The 26,635-nt window shown below is 47.3% G+C and overlaps 1 protein-coding gene across 16 annotated transcripts in view; it reads right to left on the bottom strand.

The window, feature by feature from the left end:
• LOC115119253 (CUGBP Elav-like family member 2) overlaps window positions 1-26,635 on the bottom strand; it is a 262,492-nt gene that overhangs the window by 146,453 nt on the left and 89,404 nt on the right. For 2 of the 16 annotated variants that reach the window (XM_065008231.1, XM_065008233.1), the window contains exon 1: window positions 21,602-21,899. The exons of 13 other annotated variants lie outside the window; for them this stretch is intronic. In XM_065008231.1, coding sequence (XP_064864303.1) covers window positions 21,602-21,678 — 77 coding nt within the window. In that variant the 5' untranslated portion in view covers window positions 21,679-21,899. Of the gene's footprint in view, window positions 1-21,601; window positions 21,900-26,635 lie in introns of those variants that run through there. One more of the 16 variants, XM_065008237.1, reaches the window with a different exon arrangement.

Below are 26,635 nucleotides of genomic sequence, written 5' to 3'. Positions count from 1 at the left end.
CTCCTCATGGTCTCTACTGCAGGGAGAGGACAGGGGGATGGGGGATGTCCCTCAGTATTCTCCTCATGGTCTCTACTGTAGGGAGAGGACAGGGGATGGGGGATGTCCTCAGTATTCTCCTCATGGTCTCTACTGTAGGGAGAGGACAGGGTGATGTCCTCAGTATTCTCCTCATGGTCTCTACTGTAGGGAGAGGACAGAGGGATGGGGGATGTCCCTCAGTATTCTCCTCATGGTCTCTACTGTAGGGAGAGGACAGGGGGATGGGGGATGTCCCTCAGTATTCTCCTCATGGTCTCTACTGTAGGGAGAGGACAGGGGGTGGGGGATGTCCCTCAGTATTCTCCTCATGGTCTCTACTGTAGGGAGAGGACAGGGGATGGGGGATGTCCCTCAGTATTCTCCTCATGGTCTCTACTGTAGGGAGAGGACAGGGGGATGGGGGATGTCCCTCAGTATTCTCCTCACGGTCTCTACTGCAGGGAGAGGACAGGGGGATGGGGGATGTCCTCAGTATTCTCCTCTTGGTCTCTACTGCAGGGAGAGGACAGAGGGATGGGGGGATGTCCCTCAGTATTCTCCTCACGGTCTCTACTGCAGGGAGAGGACAGGGGGATGGGGGGGATGTCCTCAGTATTCTCCTCTTGGTCTCTACTGTAGGGAGAGGACAGAGGGATGGGGGATGTCCCTCAGTATTCTCCTCATGGTCTCTACTGTAGGGAGAGGACAGGGGGATGGGGGATGTCCCTCAGTATTCTCCTCATGGTCTCTACTGCAGGGAGAGGACAGGGGGATGGGGGATGTCCCTCAGTATTCTCCTCATGGTCTCTACTGCAGGGAGAGGACAGGGGGATGGGGGGATGTCCTCAGTATTCTCCTCATGGTCTCTACTGCAGGGAGAGGACAGGGGGTGGGGGATGTCCTCAGTATTCTCCTCATGGTCTCTACTGTAGGGAGAGGACAGGGGGATGGGGGGATGTCCCTCAGTATTCTCCTCATGGTCTCTACTGTAGGGAGAGGACAGGGGGATGGGGGGGATGTCCCTCAGTATTCTCCTCATGGTCTCTACTGCAGGGAGAGGACAGGGGGATGGGGGGATGTCCCTCAGTATTCTCCTCATGGTCTCTACTGCAGGGAGAGGACAGGGGGATGGGGGGATGTCCCTCAGTATTCTCCTCATGGTCTCTACTGCAGGGAGAGGACAGGGGGTGGGGGATGTCCTCAGTATTCTCCTCATGGTCTCTACTGTAGGGAGAGGACAGGGGGATGGGGGATGTCCCTCAGTATTCTCCTCATGGTCTCTACTGCAGAGAGAGGACAGGGGGATGGGGGGATGTCCCTCAGTATTCTCCTCGTGGTCTCTACTGCAGGGAGAGGACAGGGGGATGGGGGATGTCCCTCAGTATTCTCCTCATGGTCTCTACTGCAGGGAGAGGACAGGGGGATGTCCCTCAGTATTCTCCTCATGGTCTCTACTGCAGGGAGAGGACAGGGGGATGTCCCTCAGTATTCTCCTCATGGTCTCTACTATAGGGAGAGGACAGGGGGATGGGGGGATGTCCCTCAGTATTCTCCTCATGGTCTCTACTGCAGGGAGAGGACAGGGGATGGGGGATGTCCCTCAGTATTCTCCTCATGGTCTCTACTGTAGGGAGAGGACAGGGGGATGGGGGATGTCCCTCAGTATTCTCCTCATGGTCTCTACTGTAGGGAGAGGACAGGGGATGGGGGTGATGTCCCTCAGTATTCTCCTCATGGTCTCTACTGCAGGGAGAGGACAGAGGGATGGGGGGATGTCCTCAGTATTCCCCTCATGGTCTCTACTGTAGGGAGAGGACAGGGGATGGGGGATGTCCCTCAGTATTCTCCTCATGGTCTCTACTGTAGGGAGAGGACAGGGGATGGGGGGATGTCCTCAGTATTCTCCTCATGGTCTCTACTGCAGGGAGAGGACAGGGGATGGGGGATGTCCCTCAGTATTCTCCTCGTGGTCTCTACTGCAGGGAGAGGACAGGGGGATGGGGGATGTCCCTCAGTATTCTCCTCATGGTCTCTACTGCAGGGAGAGGACAGGGGGATGTCCCTCAGTATTCTCCTCATGGTCTCTACTGCAGGGAGAGGACAGGGGGGATGTCCCTCAGTATTCTCCTCATGGTCTCTACTGCAGGGAGAGGACAGGGGGATGTCCTCAGTATTCTCCTCATGGTCTCTACTGTAGGGAGAGGACAGGGGGGGGGATGTCCTCAGTATTCTCCTCATGGTCTCTACTGCAGGGAGAGGACAGGGGGATGGGGGGATGTCCCTCAGTATTCTCCTCATGGTCTCTACTGTAGGGAGAGGACAGGGGGATGGGGGGGATGTCCCTCAGTATTCTCCTCATGGTCTCTACTGTAGGGAGAGGACAGGGGGATGGGGGTGATGTCCCTCAGTATTCTCCTCATGGTCTCTACTGCAGGGAGAGGACAGAGGGATGGGGGGGATGTCCCTCAGTATTCCCCTCATGGTCTCTACTGTAGGGAGAGGACAGGGGGATGGGGGGGATGTCCCTCAGTATTCTCCTCATGGTCTCTACTGTAGGGAGAGGACAGGGGGATGTCCCTCAGTATTCTCCTCATGGTCTCTACTGCAGGGAGAGGACAGGGGGATGGAGGGATGTCCCTCAGTATTCTCCTCATGGTCTCTACTGCAGGGAGAGGACAGAGGGATGGGGGGGATGTCCCTCAGTATTCTCCTCATGGTCTCTACTGTAGGGAGAGGACAGGGGGATGGGGGGATGTCCCTCAGTATTCTCCTCATGGTCTCTACTGCAAGGAGAGGACAGGGGGATGGGGGGGATGTCCCTCAGTATTCTCCTCATGGTCTCTACTGCAGGGAGAGGACAGGGGGTTGTCAGGATGGGGGCCTTTATTAATGCACACACAGACATGAGACCCAGGGGCCACACACACACACAAAACACACACATAGAAAATAACAAACATATGCATACAAGCAAGCAGGCAGGCACACACACACACACAGGTGAACGTCCACACAAACAGTACCAGTCAAAGTTTGGACACACCTACTAATTCAAGGGTTTTTCTTTATTTTTTACTATTTTCTACATTGCACAAAAATAGTGAAGACATCAAAACAATGAAATAACACATATGGAATCATGTAGTATCCAAAAAATTGTTAAACTAAACAAAATATATTTTATAATTGAGATTCTTCAAAATAGACAACCTTTGCCTTGATGACAGCTTTGGCATTCTCTCAACCAGCTTCATGAGGTAGTCACCTGGAATGCATTTCAATAAACAGGTGTGCCTTGTTAAAAGTGAATTTGCCGAATTTCTTTCCTTCTTAATGCGTTTGAGCCATTCAGTTGTGTTGTGACAAAGTAGGGGTGGTATACAGAAGATAACCCTATTTTGTAAAAGACCAAATCCATATTATGGCAAAAACAGCTCAAATATGCAAAGAGAAATGACAGTCCATCATTAATTTAAGACAGGAAGGTCAGTCAATCTGGAAAGTTCATGAACTTTGAAAGTTTCTTCAAGTCAAGTCGCAAAAACCATCAAGCGCTGTGATGAAACTGGCTCTCATGAGGACCGCCACAGGAAAGGAAGACCCAGAGTTACCTCTGCTGCAGAGTATAAGTTAATTAGAGTTACCAGCCTCATATATTGCAGCCCAAATATATGCTTCAGTGTTCAAGTAACAGACACATGTCAACATAACTGTTCAGAGGAGACTGTGTGAATCAGGCCTTCGTGGTCAAATTACTGCAAAGAAACTACTAAATGACACCAATAAGAAGAAGAGACTTGCTTGGACCAAGAAACACGAGCAATGGACATTAGACCGGTGGAAATCCAGTGGAAATCTGGTCCGATGAGACCAAATTTGATATTTTTGGTTCCAAAAATAACCTTCAGCTTCTTCGTGTCTTTATGAGACGCAGAGTAGGTGAATGGATGATCTCTGCATGTGTCGTTCGATCGTGAAGCATGGAGGAGGAGGTGTGATGGTGTGGGGGGTGCTTTGCTGGTGACTCGGTCTGTGATTTATTTTGAATTCAAGGCACACTTAATCAGCATGGCTACCATAGCATTCTGCAGCGATAAGCCATCCCATCTGGTTTGTTTTTCAACAGGAGAATGACCCAACACACCTCCAGGCTGTGTAAGGGCTATTTGACCAAGAAGGAGAGTGATGGAGTGCTGCATCAGATGACCTGGCCTCCATAATCACACAACCTCAACGCAATTGAGATGGTTTTGGATGAGTTGGACTGCAGAGTGAAGGAAAAGCAGTGCCCAGCATATGTGGGAACTCAATCTAAACTGTTGGAAAAGCATTCCAGGTGAAGCTGGTTGAGAGAATGCCAAGAATGTCATCAATGCAAAGTGTGGCTACTTTGAAGAATCTAAAACATATTTTAATTTGTTTAACACTTTTTTTTGGTTAGTACATGATTCCATATGTGTTATTTCATAGTTCTGATGCCTTCAATATTATTGCACAATGAAGAACATAGTAAAAATAAAGAATATCCCTTGAATGAGTAGGTGTGTCCAAACTTTTGACTGGTACTGTATTTATTAAGGATCCCCCACTCATAGATCAAGGAGGCACACACACGCAAACACACAAACTGATTGAGTGCAGTCTGATCGTGGTCTTGCTGATGGACCACTACTGAAGAGGTCAACCCTTTCCCCTGAACACTGGATACCAACCATTAAAACAGGCCTTTACAACCACAGGTGCTCACAGTGGCAAACCACTAACCCATTATGGATACACTACAATGTGGCTTAGTCGACTGGACTGCTAGTGCACAAACCTGCTTTAAGTGCAGGGGACTGCAGTAATAACCCTGTAGAGGAGAGGAAAGCGAGGGATGGAGAGAGAGGAGGTTGATTGATGGCTCTGGTTTTAAGGTCACTTAAGGGGTCCCCCCCCATGTTAGAGGCTCTCCCCAGAGTCCCCATTACGGAAAGCCACACACACACACACATACACACACACACACACACACACACACACACACACACACACATTACTGAGGGAAAAAATATAGACAGGCAACGTTGGATGGAGCTCATCGATTTTACAATAAAAACTAATGAAGCAGACAAGACTCGATCGTTACGACACACATGAACACTTGGAGAAACCCAGACACTGTAATTCTTGTAAACAAAGACCCATGCATGGGAACCTGAGGAAAGGCTTTGATACATGATGTACTGACCTATAGGAAAGAAACTCCTCCCCACCACACCCCTGTTCCAGTGACTGTGTTTTCACATGGCCGTCTGTGGCTGTGGACTAGAGGAAGCATCTCTTTCCCCTGAGGCCCGGTCTCTCCTCTCCTCCCTCCATTTGCTCTGTGACAGCTGTCATCCTGTCAGGACTATGGCAGCGTGAAACTCACACATGGCCCTGCCCTACCCTGGTCTGTGCTGTCATTCCCATTGGAATACTTGACTGGGGCTTATACTGAACACACGATCCCCACTCGTCACCTAGTACAACCAGAAGTGGACTGGCCACCCCTTGGAGCCTGGTTGCTCTCTTGGTTTCTTCCCGAGGTTCCTGCTTTTTCCTAGCCATGTGCTTCTGCCTCTGAATTTTTCTGGTGCAGTTTAAGGCTGCGTATTTGGATATTACTGTGTCCAACATGTAAAAAGGGATTCATAAAATATATTTCTTGATTGATTGACAGGTTCTGGAGCATATAAATGTGTTGTAGGAAAGAGTATTGTATAGAGAGTGATTCAACTCTGAAGAGCTCAGTCTGTAACATTACTCAGCAATTGCTCAGAATTACTCAGAAATGCAGTGAGTGGTTGTCTGGGAAAAAGGTGTATGGCCTTGATAAACACACAAACACGGCTACACATGCACACACACCCTCAGAGAGATTGCAGTGATTGTTTATGCACCCAATCGGAAAATGTAATTACCTGAACTTTAGAGGAGCGGCGGCAGCCTCCGCGTGAGGAAACACCCGTGGGAGCCATCAGACCAATGTTTTACAGCACACACACACACACACACACACACACACACACACACACACACACACACACACACACACACACACACACACACACAAACAAACAACCGGAAAAATAGGTCCCAACTCGCCGTCAGCAAGCACTTCTAACAGTAATAACCATTCTACCTTTTAGGAGATCAGGAGGAGAATTAGGGAGGGAGGAAGACAGAGGAAAAACAGGGATGGGGAGGAAACAAGGAGACAGAAAGAGGATGCAGAAGATAAATAAAGAGGGAAAGTGAGCGAGATGGAGAGAGAGAGTGTACTGCTTCCATTCGTCATTGCCAGTAAGCCCAAGCTAGCCGATGCTATTCAGTGTGAATCCAGCCCATTCCCACTGCTGCCCTGCACTAAGAGAGACAGGATAACTGACTGTATCAGTGTTGTGGATTAAATCAACATGGTCACCTGAAAATCCTGTAAGAACATCTACTAGCACGGAGTGTGTGTGTGTGTGTGTGTGTGTGTGTGAGAGAGTTAGCCCGAGGCTGTGAAACAGCACTAGAGCTGTCATGTAGGCCGGCCAGTCGATAGCTACAACACAATGAGGGCAGTGGTCCAAATCACCATCAGTCAGCCCAGAGGCTGCCACACACACACAGGGCTACCTAGTCATTTTAAAAAGCCTTGTAAACATTATTATTGTGATGTCTAACTAAGCCGGCTGCATCTAATAATGATTAAAGAATTGAAACACAATACACAGAATACTAGTCAAACATCTAATGCTGTATCAGTATTGAACGATACAGTTGATTCTGTTAGGTTCTTATTTTTCAGAGTAAATAACTCTGGAGAAGCTTAACCAAGTTTAATTCTTCCCAAAGGGTCGTTACAGCTGTAATTCAGACAAAAAATTTTTTTCACACAAACACTGATTATTTAACCCTTTCTGCTAGGCTGAGACCCCTCCTCCACCACCGAACAGTCAATGCATCCCTGTTGCTAATCAGAACCTTAGTGATATCTGTTCTTCCTCACTTCATCTAACCTGACCTCTGCCCTAAAGTGCTCACTCCTCCCCAACTCAAGGCTGTCATGTTGATTGATACCAGACTGTGTCTCTTCTCCTCCCAGAGGATCCCTGATGGCTAACAATAGCATATCCTGACATAATGTAGACGTTATACATTACCCTCTCTCCCTCAGTGACATATCCTGACAATGTAATGGTTATACATTACCCTCTCTCCCTCAGTGACATATCCTAACATGATACATTACCCCCTCTCCATCAGTTACATATCCTGACAATGTAACGGTTATACATTACCCTCTCTCCCTCAGTGACATATCCTGACAATGTAATGGTTATACATTACCCTCTCTCCCTCAGTGACATATCCTGACAATGTAATGGTTATACATTACCCCCTCTCCCTCAGTGACATATCCTGACAATGTAATGGTTATACATTACCCTCTCTCCCTCAGTGATATATCCTGACATAATGTAAACGTTATACATTACCTTCTCTCCCTCAGTGACATATCCTAACATGATACATTACCCCCTCTCCATCAGTTACATATCCTGACAATGTAACGGTTATACATTACTCTCTCTCCCTCAGTGACATATCCTGACATAATGTAAACATTATACATTACCCTCTCTCCCTCAGTGACATATCCTGACATAATGTAAACGTTATACATTACCTTCTCTCCCTCAGTGACATATCCTAACATGATACATTATCCTCTCTCCCTCAGTGACATATCCCGGCATAATGTAAACATTATACATTACCCTCTCCCCCTCAGTAACATATCCTGGCATAATGTAAATGTTATACATTACCCTCTCCCTCGGTGACATATCCTGACATAATGTAAACATTATACATTAATTACCCTCTCTCCCAGAGTGACATTGTTAGTTTCTAAGCTCACCACCCGTCTCCCCTTATCAATGCCTGCCTTATGTAATCGCTTCCCTGCACTCAACACATTCCAAGCTTAGTTGCCCCCACTATTTACCTTCCTCCTATAACCCTCAACTTCTGGTGTCGACCTTCAACCTTAGCACTCCATCAGCGACATGAATAAGTAACATTTCATATTCTCAGAACCCAACAATTCTAATTGATGACTAAACTAAATAACTAGGTAATAGCTGACTGAAAAGTGTGTTTCTCCTTTAGCCGCTGGCTCTGCAACAGTGCCTTAAGTCTCCCCCTCTGTCCAGAGCCATCCGAGCAGCTTGATCACAACCAGCAAGGATTAATGAAACAATGGTAGTAACAGAGCAATATGACCTGCAGGGAGAGAGAGGCTGCTCTCTGGTTCTCTAAGCTAGAGGGGGTGGAAATCAGATATCCAACACTGCTGGACACAACTACAGCTACACGCACACACACCACACACATTACAACATCTCTCAGAGGGCAGCTAAGGGCCTAACATGCACCAGATGTTTGCCTTTCATCTAGGGGAATGTTTTTCTTATTTTTCTCTCTCCCTCTCTCCCTTTCTCCCTCTCTCCCTTCCCTTTCTCCATGAGGTGTGTGGAAAAAGTGCAGAGCAATGAGGAATCAATGGCTCTAAAGATCCCTCATGTCTCTGTAGCAAATTACAGTGGCCCTTTCCTGAGCTGTGCCGTTTGAAGGGGGGAACGCTCTCTCTCCTTTCAAATCACTCACTGTTGGCTGGAATGAGGAGAAGTGGCAGCTTTAGAATGTGAGGTGAGCCTCTGTCTCTGTACCACATACCAATGGATGTGTGTGAAGTGCCGGAAGGTACTTCACACACATGAAAATACTCATGTGCACACACACACACACACACACACACACACACACACAATTTCCACACTGAGAAATGCTTTATTCACACACACACACACACACACACACACACACACACACACACACACACACACACACACACACACACACACACACACACACACACACAATTTCCACACTGAGAAATGCTTTATTCACACACACACACAATTTCCACACTGAGAAATGCTTTATTTGATCCAGCGCTACTCAGCACTGCACAACTCAGTCCCGATGGTCTTCTGCTCAAACAGAGAGAACAGGAGGAGAAAGGAGGGCAATGGGTCCTTCTCTCTCTGGGTTTTACTGATCTATTCTCCTAGCTGTTTACTCCTCTATACATCTATCCATTTAAACATGGGAAACACACATCCCTAAAGGAAGGGGGAAGATTCGCTGACAGTGGGAGACACACCCTTACCGTTCCCCTTCCATTTCCAACTCTCTCTCTCTCTTTCTCCTTCAGTGTTGATATTCTCATGACATACCTCCTCCCTCGCTCCCCCCCTCTCCCACACAGTATCAACAGTATGTGCTAAACCGGAGGCAGTAGCTCCATAGTTAACAGACATGTACTGTAGGGTTGTGGCTCTGGCCTGAACGATCATACATACTATAAAACACATACTGAACACGCAACGTCCTCTAAACTAACAGGAAGAGAAGAGGAGGAGGAAGACACACGAGGAAGGAGAGGATGAAAGGAGAGAAAATATGCATGATGCATTTAGGCCCATAGCTCTATATGACGGAGGGGAGGGATGGATGGATAAATGGATGAGTGGAAGGATGGATAGAGTAGAGACGGTGTGTGTGTGTGTGTGTGTAATGGGATGGGGAGAGGGGAGAATCCTCTAGAGGTGCAGATTAGATCAGTGTTATGACTGCACACACCCTCAGGACACACAGGAGATAAAGATAAACAGATCCCCTCACGTCTATTCACCATCTCCTCATGTCACCATCTCCTACCTCCCTCCCTCCCTTGGTCTCCCCATCCTACTCAACCTTAGAGTAGGATGGAGAGAAAGGGAGAGACAGAGAGGAAGAGAGAGAAAAAGAGACAGTGACAGAAAGGGGTGGTGAAAGAGAGGAAAGGAGGAAGTAGAATAGATCTGTTTCTCTCCACCCTACTCTCCTTTTTACATAGCTTCTACTCTTTCCTCTTTCTCTCCTCCTCTTCCGTTCCCTCTTTCTCTAACTGCATCCAAGTGTCCCGGGGCACTGCACTAAATCACAGTTCTCAATAAAGCTGTCAGCTCCCCCTGCTCCAAAACCCAATAACACTACTCTGTGGTGCTCCACAACACACACATCGATCACTACAGTATCTCTAACACACACATCTATCACACCCATACAATCCCTCCTAGCACCATGCCAAACGCAAGGGCCTATTGCAGCAACTTTCTAGGAGGAATTGGTTTAGTGAAACGTGGATGAAATTAAATTGTGTGTGTGTGTGTGGGGGGGGCATAGAGGGTTATGGTACTGCGGGAGTTGGAAACTGCAGGTGCACTACGAGAGAGAGCGAGAGCGAGAGAGAGAGAGAGAGATCTCCACTCCATGTTAATACCTCCACTCTGCTGCTCTGTCTGTGGTCAAATAAAGGTTGCAGCATTCTGACACGCTGTTCATGTTTGGCCCCTGAATCAGGATCCCAGTCAGGGAGCCAAGGTTAGCCCTGACAGCTCTCTACCCAGCGGTGTACAGTGGCTGTGTGTGTTTACCATACAAAACAGAGAGTAAGGGTGATAGAAAGAGACAGAGACTTTTATTTATTATCTATCTCACTTGCTTTGGCAATGTATACATATGTTTCCCATGCCAATAAAGCCCCTTTAATTGAAATAAAAAATTGAATTGAGAGAGAGAGAAAGAGAGAAAGATAGAGGGAGGAGATATGTAGATACAAAGATATACAAATTGTAAGGATCACAGAACTACACTGGCAGGTATTCTCCTGTTCCCCTACACTGCTCTAAGGTCAGTTTCAAGTTTTCCTGAATGGGCAAGGTTACAATTGGGGGAGGGTAGGCGGATCCTAGACCAGTGCTTATGGTACAGATACATGTTACACACCACTGCACACATGCATATGCCACACAGAGTCTATTACACTCTGCAGAAGATGACAGAGAGAAGGAGAACAAATAGACTCTCTAACTCTCATTTCCTCCCTGTCTGTGTGATGGCTCCTTGATTTGAGCAAGAGAGAGAGAGAGAGAGAGAGAGAGAGAGAGAGAGAAAGTCCTTAAAAGAGAGGGAAAGGAGAGAGGGGACAGAGGAAGGATAAAGAGTGAGAGAGAAGAAGGCCAAGGGAAAGGGAGGAGAGGAGGGAAGGAGGTGTACAGGGTTGAGGCATGATGCATGAGGTAAGCTCTCCCTCTGACAATGCAGAGCTGTGTAGCCCAGCCAATGGAATGGCTGAGTATTGGACATAGAGATCGCTCCGTAAGAAAGAAAGAAAAACAACATTCTCTCCTCTGTAAGGATTGAGGTGTTTTCTCCTAGTCACCACAGCACAGGGATAGGATGTGTACAACACAAAGAATCAAATCATATGTTATTGGTCACATACACACGGTTAGCAGATGTTATTGGTCACATACACATGGTTAGCAGATGTTAATGTGAGTGTAGCGAAATGCTTGTGCTTCTAGTTCCAACAGTGCAGCAATATCTAACAGTAATATAACAATTCCCCAACAACTACCTAGTACACACAAATCTAAGTAAGGAATGGAATAAGAATATATACATATAAACCCTGCCGCAGTATGAATCCTCACGTGAGCTGGAGGAGCAGGTGGAGTATGAATCCTCACGTGAGCTGGAGGAGCAGGTGCAGTATGAATCCTCACGTGAGCTGGAGGAGCAGGTGCAGTATGAATCCTCACATGAGCTGGAGGAGCAGGTGCAGTATGAATCCTCACGTGAGCTGGAGGAGCAGGTGCAGTATGAATCCTCACATGAGCTGGAGGAGCAGGTGCAGTATGAATCCTCACGTGAGCTGAAGGAGCAGGTGCAGTATGAATCCTCACATGAGCTGGAGGAGCAGGTGCAGTATGAATCCTCACATGAGCTGGAGGAGCAGGTGCAGTATGAATCCTCACATGAGCTGGAGGAGCAGGTGCAGTATGAATCCTCACATGAGCTGGAGGAGCAGGTGCAGTATGAATCCTCACGTGAGCTGGAGGAGCAGGTGCAGTATGAATCCTCACATGGGCTGGAGGAGCAGGTGCAGTATGAATCCTCACATGGGCTGGAGGAGCAGGTGCAGTATGAATCCTCACATGTGCTGGAGGAGCAGGTGCAGTATGAATCCTCACGTGAGCTGGAGGAGCAGGTGCGGTATGAATCCTCACATGAGCTGGAGGAGCAGGTGCAGTATGTTGGAGGAGCAGGCGCAGTATGAATCCTCATGTGAGCTGGAGGAGCAGGTACAGTATGAATCCTCACGTGAGCTGGAGGAGCAGGCGCAGTATGAATCCTCATGTGAGCTATAGGAGCAGGTACAGTATGAATCCTCACGTGAGCTGGAGGAGCAGGTGCAGTATGAATCCTCACGTGAGCTGGAGGAGCAGGTGCAGTATGAATCCTCACATGAGCTGAAGGAGCAGGTGCAGTATGAATCCTCACATGAGCTGGAGGAGCAGGTACAGTATGAATCCTCACGTGAGCTGGAGGAGCAGGTGCAGTATGAATCCTCACGTGAGCTGGAGGAGCAGGTGCAGTATGAATCCTCACATGGGCTGGAGGAGCAGGTGCAGTATGAATCCTCACATGGGCTGGAGGAGCAGGTGCAGTATGAATCCTCACATGTGCTGGAGGAGCAGGTGCAGTATGAATCCTCACGTGAGCTGGAGGAGCAGGTGCAGTATGAATCCTCACATGAGCTGGAGGAGCAGGTGCAGTATGAATCCTCACATGAGCTGGAGGAGCAGGTGCAGTATGAATCCTCACGTGAGCTGGAGGAGCAGGTGCAGTATGAATCCTCACATGGGCTGGAGGAGCAGGTGCAGTATGAATCCTCACATGGGCTGGAGGAGCAGGTGCAGTATGAATCCTCACATGTGCTGGAGGAGCAGGTGCAGTATGAATCCTCACGTGAGCTGGAGGAGCAGGTGCGGTATGAATCCTCACATGAGCTGGAGGAGCAGGTGCAGTATGTTGGAGGAGCAGGCGCAGTATGAATCCTCATGTGAGCTGGAGGAGCAGGTACAGTATGAATCCTCACGTGAGCTGGAGGAGCAGGCGCAGTATGAATCCTCATGTGAGCTATAGGAGCAGGTACAGTATGAATCCTCACGTGAGCTGGAGGAGCAGGTGCAGTATGAATCCTCACGTGAGCTGGAGGAGCAGGTGCAGTATGAATCCTCACATGAGCTGAAGGAGCAGGTGCAGTATGAATCCTCACATGAGCTGGAGGAGCAGGTGCAGTATGAATCCTCACATGAGCTGGAGGAGCAGGTGCAGTATGAATCCTCACATGAGCTGGAGGAGCAGGTGCAGTATGAATCCTCACATGAGCTGGAGGAGCAGGTGCAGTATGAATCCTCACGTGAGCTGGAGGAGCAGTATGAATCCTCACATGAGCTGAAGGAGCAGGTGCAGTATGAATCCTCACATGAGCTGGAGGAGCAGGTACAGTATGAATCCTCACGTGAGCTGGAGGAGCAGGTGCAGTATGAATCCTCACGTGAGCTGGAGGAGCAGGTGCAGTATGAATCCTCACATGGGCTGGAGGAGCAGGTGCAGTATGAATCCTCACATGGGCTGGAGGAGCAGGTGCAGTATGAATCCTCACATGTGCTGGAGGAGCAGGTGCAGTATGAATCCTCACGTGAGCTGGAGGAGCAGGTGCAGTATGAATCCTCACATGAGCTGGAGGAGCAGGTGCAGTATGAATCCTCACATGAGCTGGAGGAGCAGGTGCAGTATGAATCCTCACGTGAGCTGGAGGAGCAGGTGCAGTATGAATCCTCACATGGGCTGGAGGAGCAGGTGCAGTATGAATCCTCACATGGGCTGGAGGAGCAGGTGCAGTATGAATCCTCACATGTGCTGGAGGAGCAGGTGCAGTATGAATCCTCACGTGAGCTGGAGGAGCAGGTGCGGTATGAATCCTCACATGAGCTGGAGGAGCAGGTGCAGTATGTTGGAGGAGCAGGCGCAGTGAATCCTCATGTGAGCTGGAGGAGCAGGTACAGTATGAATCCTCACGTGAGCTGGAGGAGCAGGCGCAGTATGAATCCTCATGTGAGCTATAGGAGCAGGTACAGTATGAATCCTCACGTGAGCTGGAGGAGCAGGTGCAGTATGAATCCTCACGTGAGCTGGAGGAGCAGGTGCAGTATGAATCCTCACATGAGCTGAAGGAGCAGGTGCAGTATGAATCCTCACATGAGCTGGAGGAGCAGGTGCAGTATGAATCCTCACATGAGCTGGAGGAGCAGGTGCAGTATGAATCCTCACATGAGCTGGAGGAGCAGGTGCAGTATGAATCCTCACATGAGCTGGAGGAGCAGGTGCAGTATGAATCCTCACGTGAGCTGGAGGAGCAGGTGCAGTATGAATCCTCACATGGGCTGGAGGAGCAGGTGCAGTATGAATCCTCACATGGGCTGGAGGAGCAGGTGCAGTATGAATCCTCACATGTGCTGGAGGAGCAGGTGCAGTATGAATCCTCACGTGAGCTGGAGGAGCAGGTGCGGTATGAATCCTCACATGAGCTGGAGGAGCAGGTGCAGTATGTTGGAGGAGCAGGCGCAGTATGAATCCTCATGTGAGCTGGAGGAGCAGGTACAGTATGAATCCTCACGTGAGCTGGAGGAGCAGGCGCAGTATGAATCCTCATGTGAGCTATAGGAGCAGGTACAGTATGAATCCTCACGTGAGCTGGAGGAGCAGGTGCAGTATGCATCCAAGTGGGAGCTGATTGGTGCACAGTACAGTATTTTCTTTCTTGGTTACGAGTGAGAGGGAGAAATGGAGAGATAAGACAAACTAATATATTCATTCAAATCAGAATCCTATGCATTCGAGCTATTCCCTGTAGACGACAGGATGATAATCAGTTATTCTTTATGAGGCGAGAGAGAGGGATATGGGCCGTGCTAGTGGACATGGTAAAGTCTCTACTCTGTATCCATCCTCTCTGTTCGGTCTGTCTGGTGCTGAGTGTAGAGCATGACATCACAGAGAGGTAAGAGTAATGAGCCAGTCATTAGTGGTTCATTTCCCCGTGTCGCTCTCTCTCACACCCGCCAAATTAGCCTGCTAATTAATCCAACCCAGATTAGGACACAGAGGCCTGGGCCAAGACATCCCCAACACACACTCACATACATACATACACGCGTGCACACCCTCCCACACGCACAACTAAGATCCCCAGCAGTGATACATCACCCCCACTGACGACCGTTCCTGAGCCGCACCAGCTCAAAGACATTCATCATGATGACACAGCCTCACACACACACACACACACTAATGTTTTCAGCAGATTTTGACATGAACCAGCAAAGTGCGGTCCACCTAACTGAAGACATCATACAACCGGCACACACACACACACACACACACACACACACACACACACACACACACACACACACACACACACACACACACACACACACAAATGATTCAGTCACAGTCAGGTTGAATAAAGGTGAAAAAGGTTAATAAATCTACTGTAGGCCATTGCGACCTCCAACGGTACTGATGACACACCTCGGGAGTGCGTCTGTGTAGGTAAACAGAGAGTGTGTCTGTGTAGGTAAACAGAGAGTGCGTCTGTGTAGGTAAACAGAGAATGTGTCTGTAGGTAAACAGAGAGTGTGTCTGTGCAGGTAAACAGAGAGTGCGTCTGTGCAGGTAAACAGAGAGTGCGTCTGTGTAGGTAAACCGAGAGTGCGTCTGTGCAGGTAAACAGAGAGTGCGTCTGTGCAGGTAAACAGAGAGTGCGTCTGTGTAGGTAAACAGAGAGTGTGTCTGTGCAGGTAAACCGAGAGTGCGTCTGTGCAGGTAAACAGAGAGTGCGTCTGTGCAGGTAAACAGAGAGTGCGTCTGTGCAGGTAAACAGAGAGTGCGTCTGTGCAGGTAAACAGAGAGTGCGTCTGTGCAGGTAAACAGAGAGTGCGTCTGTGCAGGTAAACAGAGAGTGCGTCTGTGCAGGTAAACAGAGAGTGCGTCTGTGCAGGTAAACAGAGAGTGCGTCTGTGCAGGTAAACAGAGAGTGCGTCTGTGCAGGTAAACAGAGAGTGCGTCTGTGCAGGTAAACAGAGAGTGCGTCTGTGCAGGTAAACAGAGAGTGCGTCTGTGCAGGTAAACAGAGAGTGCGTCTGTGCAGGTAAACAGAGAGTGCGTCTGTGCAGGTAAACAGAGAGTGCATCTGTGCAGGCAAACAAAGAGTGCGTCTGTGTAGGTAATGAAACACTGGGGCTAAAGGCTTCTATAGACATGTATGTGAACTAGCTACTGTAGTAGACAGAATGGAGAGGCCTCTCTTAGTCCCCCACTGGGGAAGAGAAGGTGAGCTTCTCTCTCTGTCCCTCCCTCCATCCATCTCCACAGCAGATAAGCCACAATTCAAATCAGAGGCTCCTCTGCTGACCAGAACGGGCTGGCACTAAGCCACATCCTGCCTGACTGTCAACCCTCCCTCTTTTTCTTCCTCTTACTCCTTTCTTTCTCCCTCTCTGCTCTCACACCCTCCCTCATTGAGCCTCACATTTTGATTGTACCCCTTTCTCTCTGTCCCTCCGTCTCCCTGTCTCTTTTCCTGCCTCACAATGCCCCACCTCTCTCTCACTCCCTGTCCCTTTCACCCTTCCCCCTCCCTCGCTCACCCTACCCACCGTTCTCCCTCTCCGTCCCTCCCTGTGACTCTCCCTTCTCTCCCCCTGACACACATTTCTCATGCGATCCCATGTTCTCTGTCACATGAGGTTTCAGCTGTTGGACCCATGATTTGTGTGCTTTCTGAGTGGGAATGAGGGATGGAGGGAGTGAGGGCTGGAGGCAGTGAGGGCTGGAGGCAGTGAGGGCTGGAGGGAGTGAGGGCTGGAGGGAGTGAGGGCTGGAGGGAGTGGGGGCCGGAGGGAGTGAGGGCCGGAGGGAGTGAGGGCCGGAGGGAGTGAGGGCTGGAGGGAGTGAGGGCTGGAGGGAGTGGGGGCTGGAGGGAGTGGGGGCTGGAGGGAGTGAGGGCTGGAGGGAGTTGGGGCTGGAGGGAGTGGGGGCTGGAGGGAGTGAAGGCTGGAGGGAGTGAGGGGAAGACAGGTGTGGTTCACTCATGCATAGGGGATGATGAATGGGTGTCTATAGTCAAATACACCCTTTCACTGCTTCACTGAAGGAATGGAGGGATGAAGGAATGGAGGGATGAAGGAATGGAAGGATGAAGGAATGGAGCAGCTGTCTCTGGGGAGGAGGAGGGGAACGAGGGAGAGAGACTGAACGAGGGAGTTAGTGACCGAGGAGTGAAGTAAAGAAGGAACAACTGGACAGGAGAATAAGTAAGAGGGAAAATGATTTCCCCCGGCCGAGTCCCAATAGTATTTTCCTTTCCTTTTTCCTCATAACGACTGGTCTGGCAGGACATGACAGGTGAAAGCAAGGTGATGGAACCTATCCAGTCTGTTGACTTATCTGTGATAATGATGGAAAGGAGATGAGGCCATCTTAGTGTACTGTTGAGCCTCTCAGTGAGAGGTCTGACTGGGCGGCAGCGTAGCCTAGTGGTTAGAGCGTTGGACTAGTAACCGAAAGGTTGTGAGTTCAAACCCCCGAGCTGACAAGGTACAAATCTGTCGTTCTGCCCCTGAACAGGCAGTTAACCCACTGTTCCCAGGCCGTCATTGAAAATAAGAATGTGTTCTTAACTGACTTGCCTGGTTAAATAAAGGTACAATTAAAATTAAATAAAAAAACTGGGTCAGTGTCATGGTTCCTCAGGGCCAGTGAAGTTCTAGTCAAGTCAAACAGATGGGATCCTACACACACAGTCAGTCTGGGGAGAGTGGTCGCACATTTCCCAGAGAGCCCGTTATTAAGAGGACCACTGCCTTAAAGGGGGTATTTTGGGCCGTAGACACTTCCACAACCCCTTGTCCCTTCCATGTTAACAGATCTGAAACCACTGTTTGGCATTACAGTGATGGCTCCATCTAGTTCTTTGATAAGCTACTGGAATTAGATCTTCCACCAGTGTTTTCAAGGTGGTGGGGGCTAGAGGAAGTAGCTAGAGGCCGAACTGTAACGGGGCCAATAATTCCTCTGGGAGCCAAACTCTGAGTACACTACCATCAGTTCACTAGACTCATGGGGGATCTGCCATTTCAGGCCCATTGAACAACAACAAAAATATCATGGAATAAAATTCTGAGAATGAAAAAAAGGTCATGGAAAAAACATCATCGTCAGGGACTCTAATCTAAAATCCAAATAGAGCCATTAAACAACCTGACACAAATAAATGTGGTATATGATATTTCATAACAACACATAACTGCTCGGTAACACTTGGGAGCTAGGTAAATTCATAAATAGCTGAGGAATATAACTCCCTAACTGTTATCTGCTGGAGCTGTCCGCCTCTCTGTGACTGGGTGAGAAGCAGCATCGTAGCGAGGCCACAGACAAGTATCCTCCAGTTAAAACCTCCAGATTACCCAGCATTAACGGCACTATGGTGCGGTCCCCGCGGCGGGCAGCAACCCTCAGCCGGCGACAGAAGCTCTTTCCCCACCACCCCCAACCCCTCTCATTATAAATCCAAAGGAGGGTGTGTGAGGTAAAAGGTGGGATGTCACACACTCACACAGTGATATGGTGAACTGTAGCAGGGCCTGGCTACAGTGGCGGGTAGGCAGATAGCACACGCCACTAAATGTCAGGCGAGGAGAGAAAAGACCATTTAAAAACAGGCAGAGCCTTTCAGGGCTGAGAGAGAGAGAGAGAGAGAGAGAGAGAGAGAGAGAGAGAGAGAGAGAGAGAGAGCGAGAGAGAGAGAAAGTAAAAGCTAGGAAGAGGACGGCAGGAGTGAGGGATTGGGGAACGGAGCAGGAATAGAGCAACAGGAATAGAGAAATGGAGTCGCTATGACTTTGAAGGTCTCCCAACTCCCCTTGGTTATGTGTGTGTGTGTGTGTGTGTGTGTGTGTGTGTGTGTGTGTGTGTGTGTGTGTGTGTGTGAGAGAGAGAGAGAGAGAGAGAGAGAGAGAGAGAGCAGGGGGCGTGCATAAGGCATAGACGCTGATAAATGAGAGGGCGGTGTGAATATAATGGACAAGTCAGTGGAGGGAAACAGCTCGATGTCTGATGGGATCAACAGGGTCAGAGTGTCTTCAGTCACTGGAACGAGAGGTCACACACACACAAAGGCCATTTGGTGAGGCCCGTTTAAATGTGCAACATTTAACAACGTAATGAGAGAAGTCATGAGATGGCAAAAGAGCTGAGGGAGAAGGAGGAGAGAGGGTGAACGAGGAGAAGGGGAGCAGGAGAAGAGGGGGGTACATTCTCACCATTAGAACGTGAGCCCATCAACAACTAACGCTCTAAGCAGAGAGGACGTAAATGGGACAGGGACTGGGAGCGCGAGTCAGCTGTGCGGGCGGAATAACAGACCGCGATCATTATGTCAGCCTGAAAACCTCTCTTTGTCCCCGTTCTAGGAATTCTGGATTTAAGTGTTTTGTTGTGCACGCAGTATAATCTGATTTCTGTCCCTCTTATAGCAGAACTCGTGCCGCAGACCCCAAATTGAATTTGAACAAGCAGGGAGTTGTTAGTCACTGCACATTCCGATATGGCTTGAATGAGCTTGTGTGTTTTATCCCACAGGTTTTTTAGGGACATTTTAAAAATGCATTTCCTGAAATGCGCAGTTTGACATGACTTAGTATGCCTCTCTTAAGGGGTATTTTGAGGGGTATATAGAGAGGCATTTTCAAATCACAGTATAAGTGAAACGACATGTGAAGGTGGAAACAACTCACTTCCTGCATTTTAATACATTTTGCCATAGTGCAGAGAGAAAAATGTAGTTTATAATGATAGGGCACACATTGTGTCATGAGTCCGAGATAACATTTTGCCATATTAAAGTAACTGTCTAGTGAAAATCACACTTTTTTAAAGTTAATATTCTGTCAACTTATACCTAAATGTTGTTGATTCGTATTTGTGGCCAAAGCTTAAATTGGAGGGGGAAAAAACACAACATCAAACTTGTATGCAAACAGACCATTTAAAAAATGCCTGCTATTTCCTTATAGAGGATGATGTCATCCCTCTGAGGAGAATAAACTGGCCAATCAGCGGTCTACTGGAATTAATATTTTTCATGACCAATATAGCCCACACCATTCAAACACAGAAAAGCTACTTTTTTAATATATCCAACATAATAAAACATTTTTGAAGGAAAAATATTTCACTCACATTGTAATTAATTATAGGTCATATTTGATAGAAGTCTGGAAACACTGGACAGTTACTTTAAAGGTTGGCTTCGGGCAAAAACACTCAAATAAAGGCTTTAAACTGTATAACTGACCAATGTACCATCACACCAGGTCATTTAATGTTTTTTTTGTTGTGGGGGATGAATAAGATATTTTGGCTACAGAAGCTCCATTTACCAAATGATATATATTCTGTCCAAAAACACATTCTGTGAAATGAAGTCCCCACATTCTGGAGAGGTTAATGGCTAGCTTCAAGTCACTAGCTTCGCTAGTTTTGTTGGCCGCAGCGCGCATGACCAGAATGAAACATCCACGACCCAAAGGCACACCCCATATATGTTTGAAAATTGAGAAAGAGGAGGAGTTGGACCGTTTTTCGAGCCCAAAGTCGACCGTTAAAGCTCATTTCCTGCGATTCTACTCCTTTTGCCATTGCTTATGGCATGTTCATATACTATCTGGGAGGGCTCATTATGGGGGAACTACCTGTTCGCATGTCCCTACAATTTCACATATGCACTGATCTATTTCACTATGCAGTCATTTCACTATGCAATCAAATACAGTCTGCAGTGCAAAGATGCTGTCAATATATTCTCATATTTGCAAACAAAGATGTGCACAATGACAAAACAATGCAGAAGACAACAGAGCTGGCATGCGCGTTAAATCATTAGCACCTGACACACACCACTGTATTTAGGGATGATTAGAGGGGGAATGGGGAGCCACTCTGACCCGCAACATGTGCACTCACCCTGTCCAAGCAACCCCGCTCCCCACTGCTTAGCCTATCCAAGCGAGACCCTGTGACATTTTAATGAGCGGCTGCCGCAAATATCAAATAAGTTATCCCGGTATTCCGTGCATGTAGCAGCAGGCGAGGAGATACACTAGACAGGCTACATGAACAACAATTTGACGATAGCTGAAAAACGATATTTTTAAAAGACGCCGGTCATTCACCAGGATATCATTATAATTCTCATAATGCCGTTCATTCATCCTTGTCCTGTCTGTTAGGCAGCGTTATCTTGTGCTTTACTGTCGGGCTCGCAGCAGTCTCGTTTTATTCAACGTCTCTATCGATAACAAATGCCCCACAAACACAAACTAACAGCATCGAATAGTGTAATTGTGAACCAAATCCAGTCTCTCTAAACACGAGCCGCAAACATTTCCACATTGAACAGATGTTTTTCATAACCACAACCATAGTCGGGAAAAAAGGGAGAGTCGGCAACCCGGAGGAGAACAGGCGAATGACTCACATTCTATCGCCCGGAACCAGCAAGCGGCTCTCCACCATCATATCGGGCAGGAAATCCAGATTGTAGGATGAAGTCATGTTGCCCTGGCTCTGTGTCCCTCCGTGTACAGGCTGAGGATCCGCGCTCTCCTCTCTGCTCTGCCTGGCAAGTATACAGTGCGTCGCTCTGCTCTCTCTGCTCTCCCAGTTCGACAACTGCGCCTGGCCGCGGAGACGGAGAGGGACAGGTGCAAGTGCCAGGGCCTCCCCAAGGCAGTAGACACACACTCGGCAGTTGTCACATTCTCTTCTTCACCCACATTCGTTTTTTTCTATCTAATCCTGTCTGAAAATGCGCTCTGCTCAGGAAACTATCGGGCTGTGGAATGCAGGTGCTGAGTCGAGAGGCGTGGCGGCCCCACGCTGCAGCTAATCTGTAACCATTTGGTACCGTTACAACATGTGCTAGATACCGTTATACCGGTTATTCCCGTGCATATGGGAACATTAGCAGCCAGTGGCTATTCTTGACAGTAGTATATTAGGGTAATTATACGACAAAACTAATGATAGCCTAATAAGTGCAGCAATAAAAGCCCCCCAAAAATGTGTGCCTTTGCAATATTGAATTGTAGGAGGCTAAACAACATAACTCGATATTTTCTGCCAGAAAGAATGCTTCGGTTTGGTGACCTCTTTTCCATGAGGCGTTAAAAACTCCATGGCTCAGCTGTAATCGATGTATATGATCGAATGCGCAAGGAGACGTGGCTAAGCACACTCATGAAGACGTGGCCAAGCACACTCATGAAGACGTGGCCAAGCACACTCATGAAGACGTGGCCAAGTACACTCATGAAACCCACATTTTTACATGTCTCATCCCTCAATAATGTTGGCACTTAACATGGGCCATACAAATGATATATTGTTTAACGCAGCTAGGGCGGTAGGTCGCCTAGCGGTTAAGAGTGTTGGGCCAGTAACCGAAAGGTGGTTCAAATCCGAATCCGTGAGTCGATGAGATGAAACATCTGTCTATGTGCCCTTGAGCAAAGCACTTCACCCTAATTGCTCCTGTAAGTCACTCTGGATAAGAGTGTCTGACAAATGTAAAACATGTCATGCCCATAGTATTTATTGTTCAGTAAATGTGTCAATCGTATGGGTGTGGATGAAATAAACACCATAGGAAGCTGCTGTGCCCCAGCAACGCCTAGGAGTCAAAGCGCCCTCTCTGCTCATCCCTCTAGGGAGTAAAAGGAAGACACTATAACAAGAAAGACTCTTTCTTGGCAACAGATGAAACTATCTTGGGGAGAATTGAACAGGAACTGGGTCATGTGGAGCAAAAGAGTGAGCACACAGTGTACAGAGTGTGCCTGTTAGTGTGCAAGGTGGTGCGAGCCCAGGCACAGCTCTAGGGATAGTTCATCTTTTTTTGTTGTTGCACATAATGATTAAGGTCAGTGTATGGAGGGAGAAAACTGATCCTACATCAGTACTTTAGGGCACTAGGTCCCTGGGGTGCAGACTGTACGCTGCATGTTTTACCACACCTGGCCCCTATATGGTGAAATAGGTCATAAGTAAACAACATGCTACTATATATAGCAGTATTATATAGGATAGATGAGGTGAAGAGGTCAATGGGACGCAGACCATGGGGGATAGGAGGAGGACGCCGGATTGGCGCACATTCAACAAATTTGATCGAATAAAATGGATTTTTGGTCAAATCCGTCATGATTGTAGCCCTCAATGTGGCTACTAAAGTCTGATATTGATCAACTGTATTTGGCTGTTTTTGCTGCATGACATTTAGGGACTGGATGTTATTTGTAACGAGGGACATCCGGAGAAAATAAGACCTCTCTGAAATGAAAATAGACGGCCCTCCCTTCTGTGAAATATATTGATATCAAGCCTGATCTTCATGATTCATGTTCAAACATGACATCAAACAGTATCACGATTCTGGTCGACTGCTTCTAAACATGACATCAAACAGTATCACGATTCTGGTCGACTGCTTCTAAACATGACATCAAACAGTATCACGATTCTGGTCGACTGCTTCTAAACATGACATCAAACAGTATCACGATTCTGGTCGACTGCTTCTAAACATGACATCAAACAGTATCACGATTCTGGTCGACTGCTTCTAAACATGACATCAAACAGTATCACGATTCTGGTCGACTGCTTCTAAACATGACATCAAACAGTATCACGATTCTGGTCGACTGCTTCTAAACATGACATCAAACAGTATCACGATTCTGGTCGACTGCTTCTAAACATGACATCAAACAGTATCACGATTCTGGTCTACTGCTTCTAAACATGACATCAAACAGTATCACGATTCTGGTCTACTGCTTCTAAACATGACTCTTGGCTCTCTCAAACTAGCCTTGCACCTCACAGATTGGAGTGGTTTATCCGAACAACAACAACAACAAACGTGAACCTCCCCTCTACCCAAAATAATAATAATAATTCAAACAAAGTGGACAGCAGAGAACATACCTACCATAGATCCTTACTCATAGACCAGAGCCTTAGGTTTGCCATTTCAGAAACTGTTCTTTGTTTTTTAAGCATTACATGGCAAAGTAGCCAGAAGGTTGTGGATTCACAGACCACCGCGGACAAGGACAGGAGTGAAAATATCACGCTTACTCCAAGTTTAGATAGCTGGCAGCTAGACTAACTTACCAATCTAAAAATGCTTTGCTTATGTGGGCTAATTGAGTGACTGCTGATGCACCACCACATTTCGAAATTGCACCTTGAGTGTTCTATTATTCCAACGCTCAACAGTAAGTTGAGACCCCGATTGAGTTCCCCATAAAATGGGTCTGCGGGCCTACAAAAGGGGGGCTGCGGGTCGCATACGGCGCCGGGTCACCAGTTGCCCATCCATGGCTTATAGTAAAGGCTATGGATCATTAGAATGAGACCACACTAGGCACGCTTGATATTGCGCGCCACCCAGCAGAAAATCATGGATGAGGGGCAGCATCAGGCACACATTGCGATATAATTAGAAACTCATTCTCAAACACAACTAAATGACATTTAATCGATAAGAAATGACATGGCGCTCCCCTGGCCTAAATGAAAAAATATTCACCCTCCCCCTGATTGAAATTGAAAGAGTATGCCCTTCCCCCATTTTCCTCCGGGTAACAATTGTGTACATTTCGACCGCACACTCAGAAATAGTCTGCTAAATGCTAACTCCTGTTCGTATCAGCTGGTTAGCATAGTTAGCATAGTTAGCATAGTTAGCATAGAAAAATCACTGGTGGCAGCCAAAGTCATTTTTAACTGTAATGCAGTTGATTGTGATGATGACATGAACATGTATTTGGGTTGACATCCATACATACTCCAATTTTTACCTCAACATGTGTGAAATAGACATGTAAACAATAGCCTAAATGTAGGCTAATGTTGCTGCGGGGCAATGAGGAGATTCGGGATCTTTCCCCCATGTATTTCCACGGCATTTCCATTCTTTAGGTCGAGGTCCATTGACCTCTTTACCACATCTATGATTATAGGGATTTCAGATATTCTTAAGCCGTGAAGGAATGACGTTCTCACAGGACACGTGGGGTGTGTGTTTGCATGTACAGTATATAGTTGTGTGTGTGTGTGTGTGTGTGTGTGTGTGTGTGCATGCAACATGTGTGTGAATCCGGTGCTATCTTGCAAACCTCCAGACACCGTTTCACTTCCACAGCTGAGATACCAGTGCTAGTGTAAAAGAAACAGGTGCACAGAAGACTTCACCAACCACATTGGCATTCACACACACTCTCACACACACTTTGCAGTCATACCTCCTTTTCTTTAATGGAGTAAGTTTAACATAATGTGTCCTTCCCTGTAACACAGTGCATTCACATAGTGTTAACAATCCAACATTCACATTAAATGAATCTACTGCTTTAGAAAACACAATGAGCAAGTGTAATACACTCACACTAACTCCTTAACCCCTGATCCAGGAACAGTATCAGAGACAAGACAGAGCCTAATACTCTCACACTACTTCCTAAACTCTGACTCAGGAACAGTGTCAGCAAAAGACACAGGTCATCTCCCAGTAGTAAGATATAGCAGCTCCAGTTTAAATGAGGGGTCACATGAGTTTGTGTGTATGTATGTGTGTGTTTGTATGTGTATGTACGTGTGTGTGTGTGTGTCGTGACCCTTTGCCTGTAGTATAACAGTATGACACTCTGATGCCCTGTGGCGAGCAGGCCTTGACCTACGACCTCACTACTTAAGGCCTTTACAGAAACTTAAATTAACAAGTGTTCAACTGCCTGTTAGGAGTCACCGATGAAATAATGTCCACAAGCCCGAGGCTTCCTACCATTATCACACACACTATGAAACGTTTAATTGTCAATATAATTGCCATGTTCTCTGCCGGAGCTGCTAACCACCTTTTATTCAAGTGTCTCACCTTGTCCTCTTTGTCCATGTTTTCTCCTTCTCATTCTCTGTTTTCATAAAACCGTGTCTTACTCAAAGGAGAGTGGGACAAAAGGTTGATGCAACGCGGAGTGCCTGGATACAGCCATTAGCCATAGTACAGTATATTAGCCATATATCACAAACCCCTGAGGTGCCTTATATTGCTATTATAAACTGGTTACCAAAGGAATTAAAACAGTAAAATAAATGTTTTTTGGTCATACCCGTGGTATATTGTCTGTTTAACCATAGCATTGTTGAATACTCCTTTCTGATTGTCTTGAATGGCATTCTAGAGTATGCATTATTTCCCTGTAACGCACGGTATATTTGGCATGTAGAATTGAATGGCTATAGTTCATTTTTACATGAATTGAAAACAGTATTGGTATTGTTGAATTGCATTTTCATAATAGCAAGCTAGGTCTGATGGTTTGGTTAGCTGTAAACTGTGTATGTGATGAATACATTTGATTTGATTGTGTTTTTACACCCCCCTCCCCTTCTCTGTTTCCCAGGGTTGTATGTTCTTTGAGCGTCTGCTCAGGGCAAGGTC

This window comes from Oncorhynchus nerka, linkage group LG23 (genome assembly GCF_034236695.1).
Source record: "Oncorhynchus nerka isolate Pitt River linkage group LG23, Oner_Uvic_2.0, whole genome shotgun sequence".
NCBI lineage: Eukaryota > Metazoa > Chordata > Actinopteri > Salmoniformes > Salmonidae > Oncorhynchus > Oncorhynchus nerka.
The sequence above is the reverse complement of the archived record's forward strand: the minus strand, read 5'-3'. Positions and strand labels throughout refer to the sequence as shown.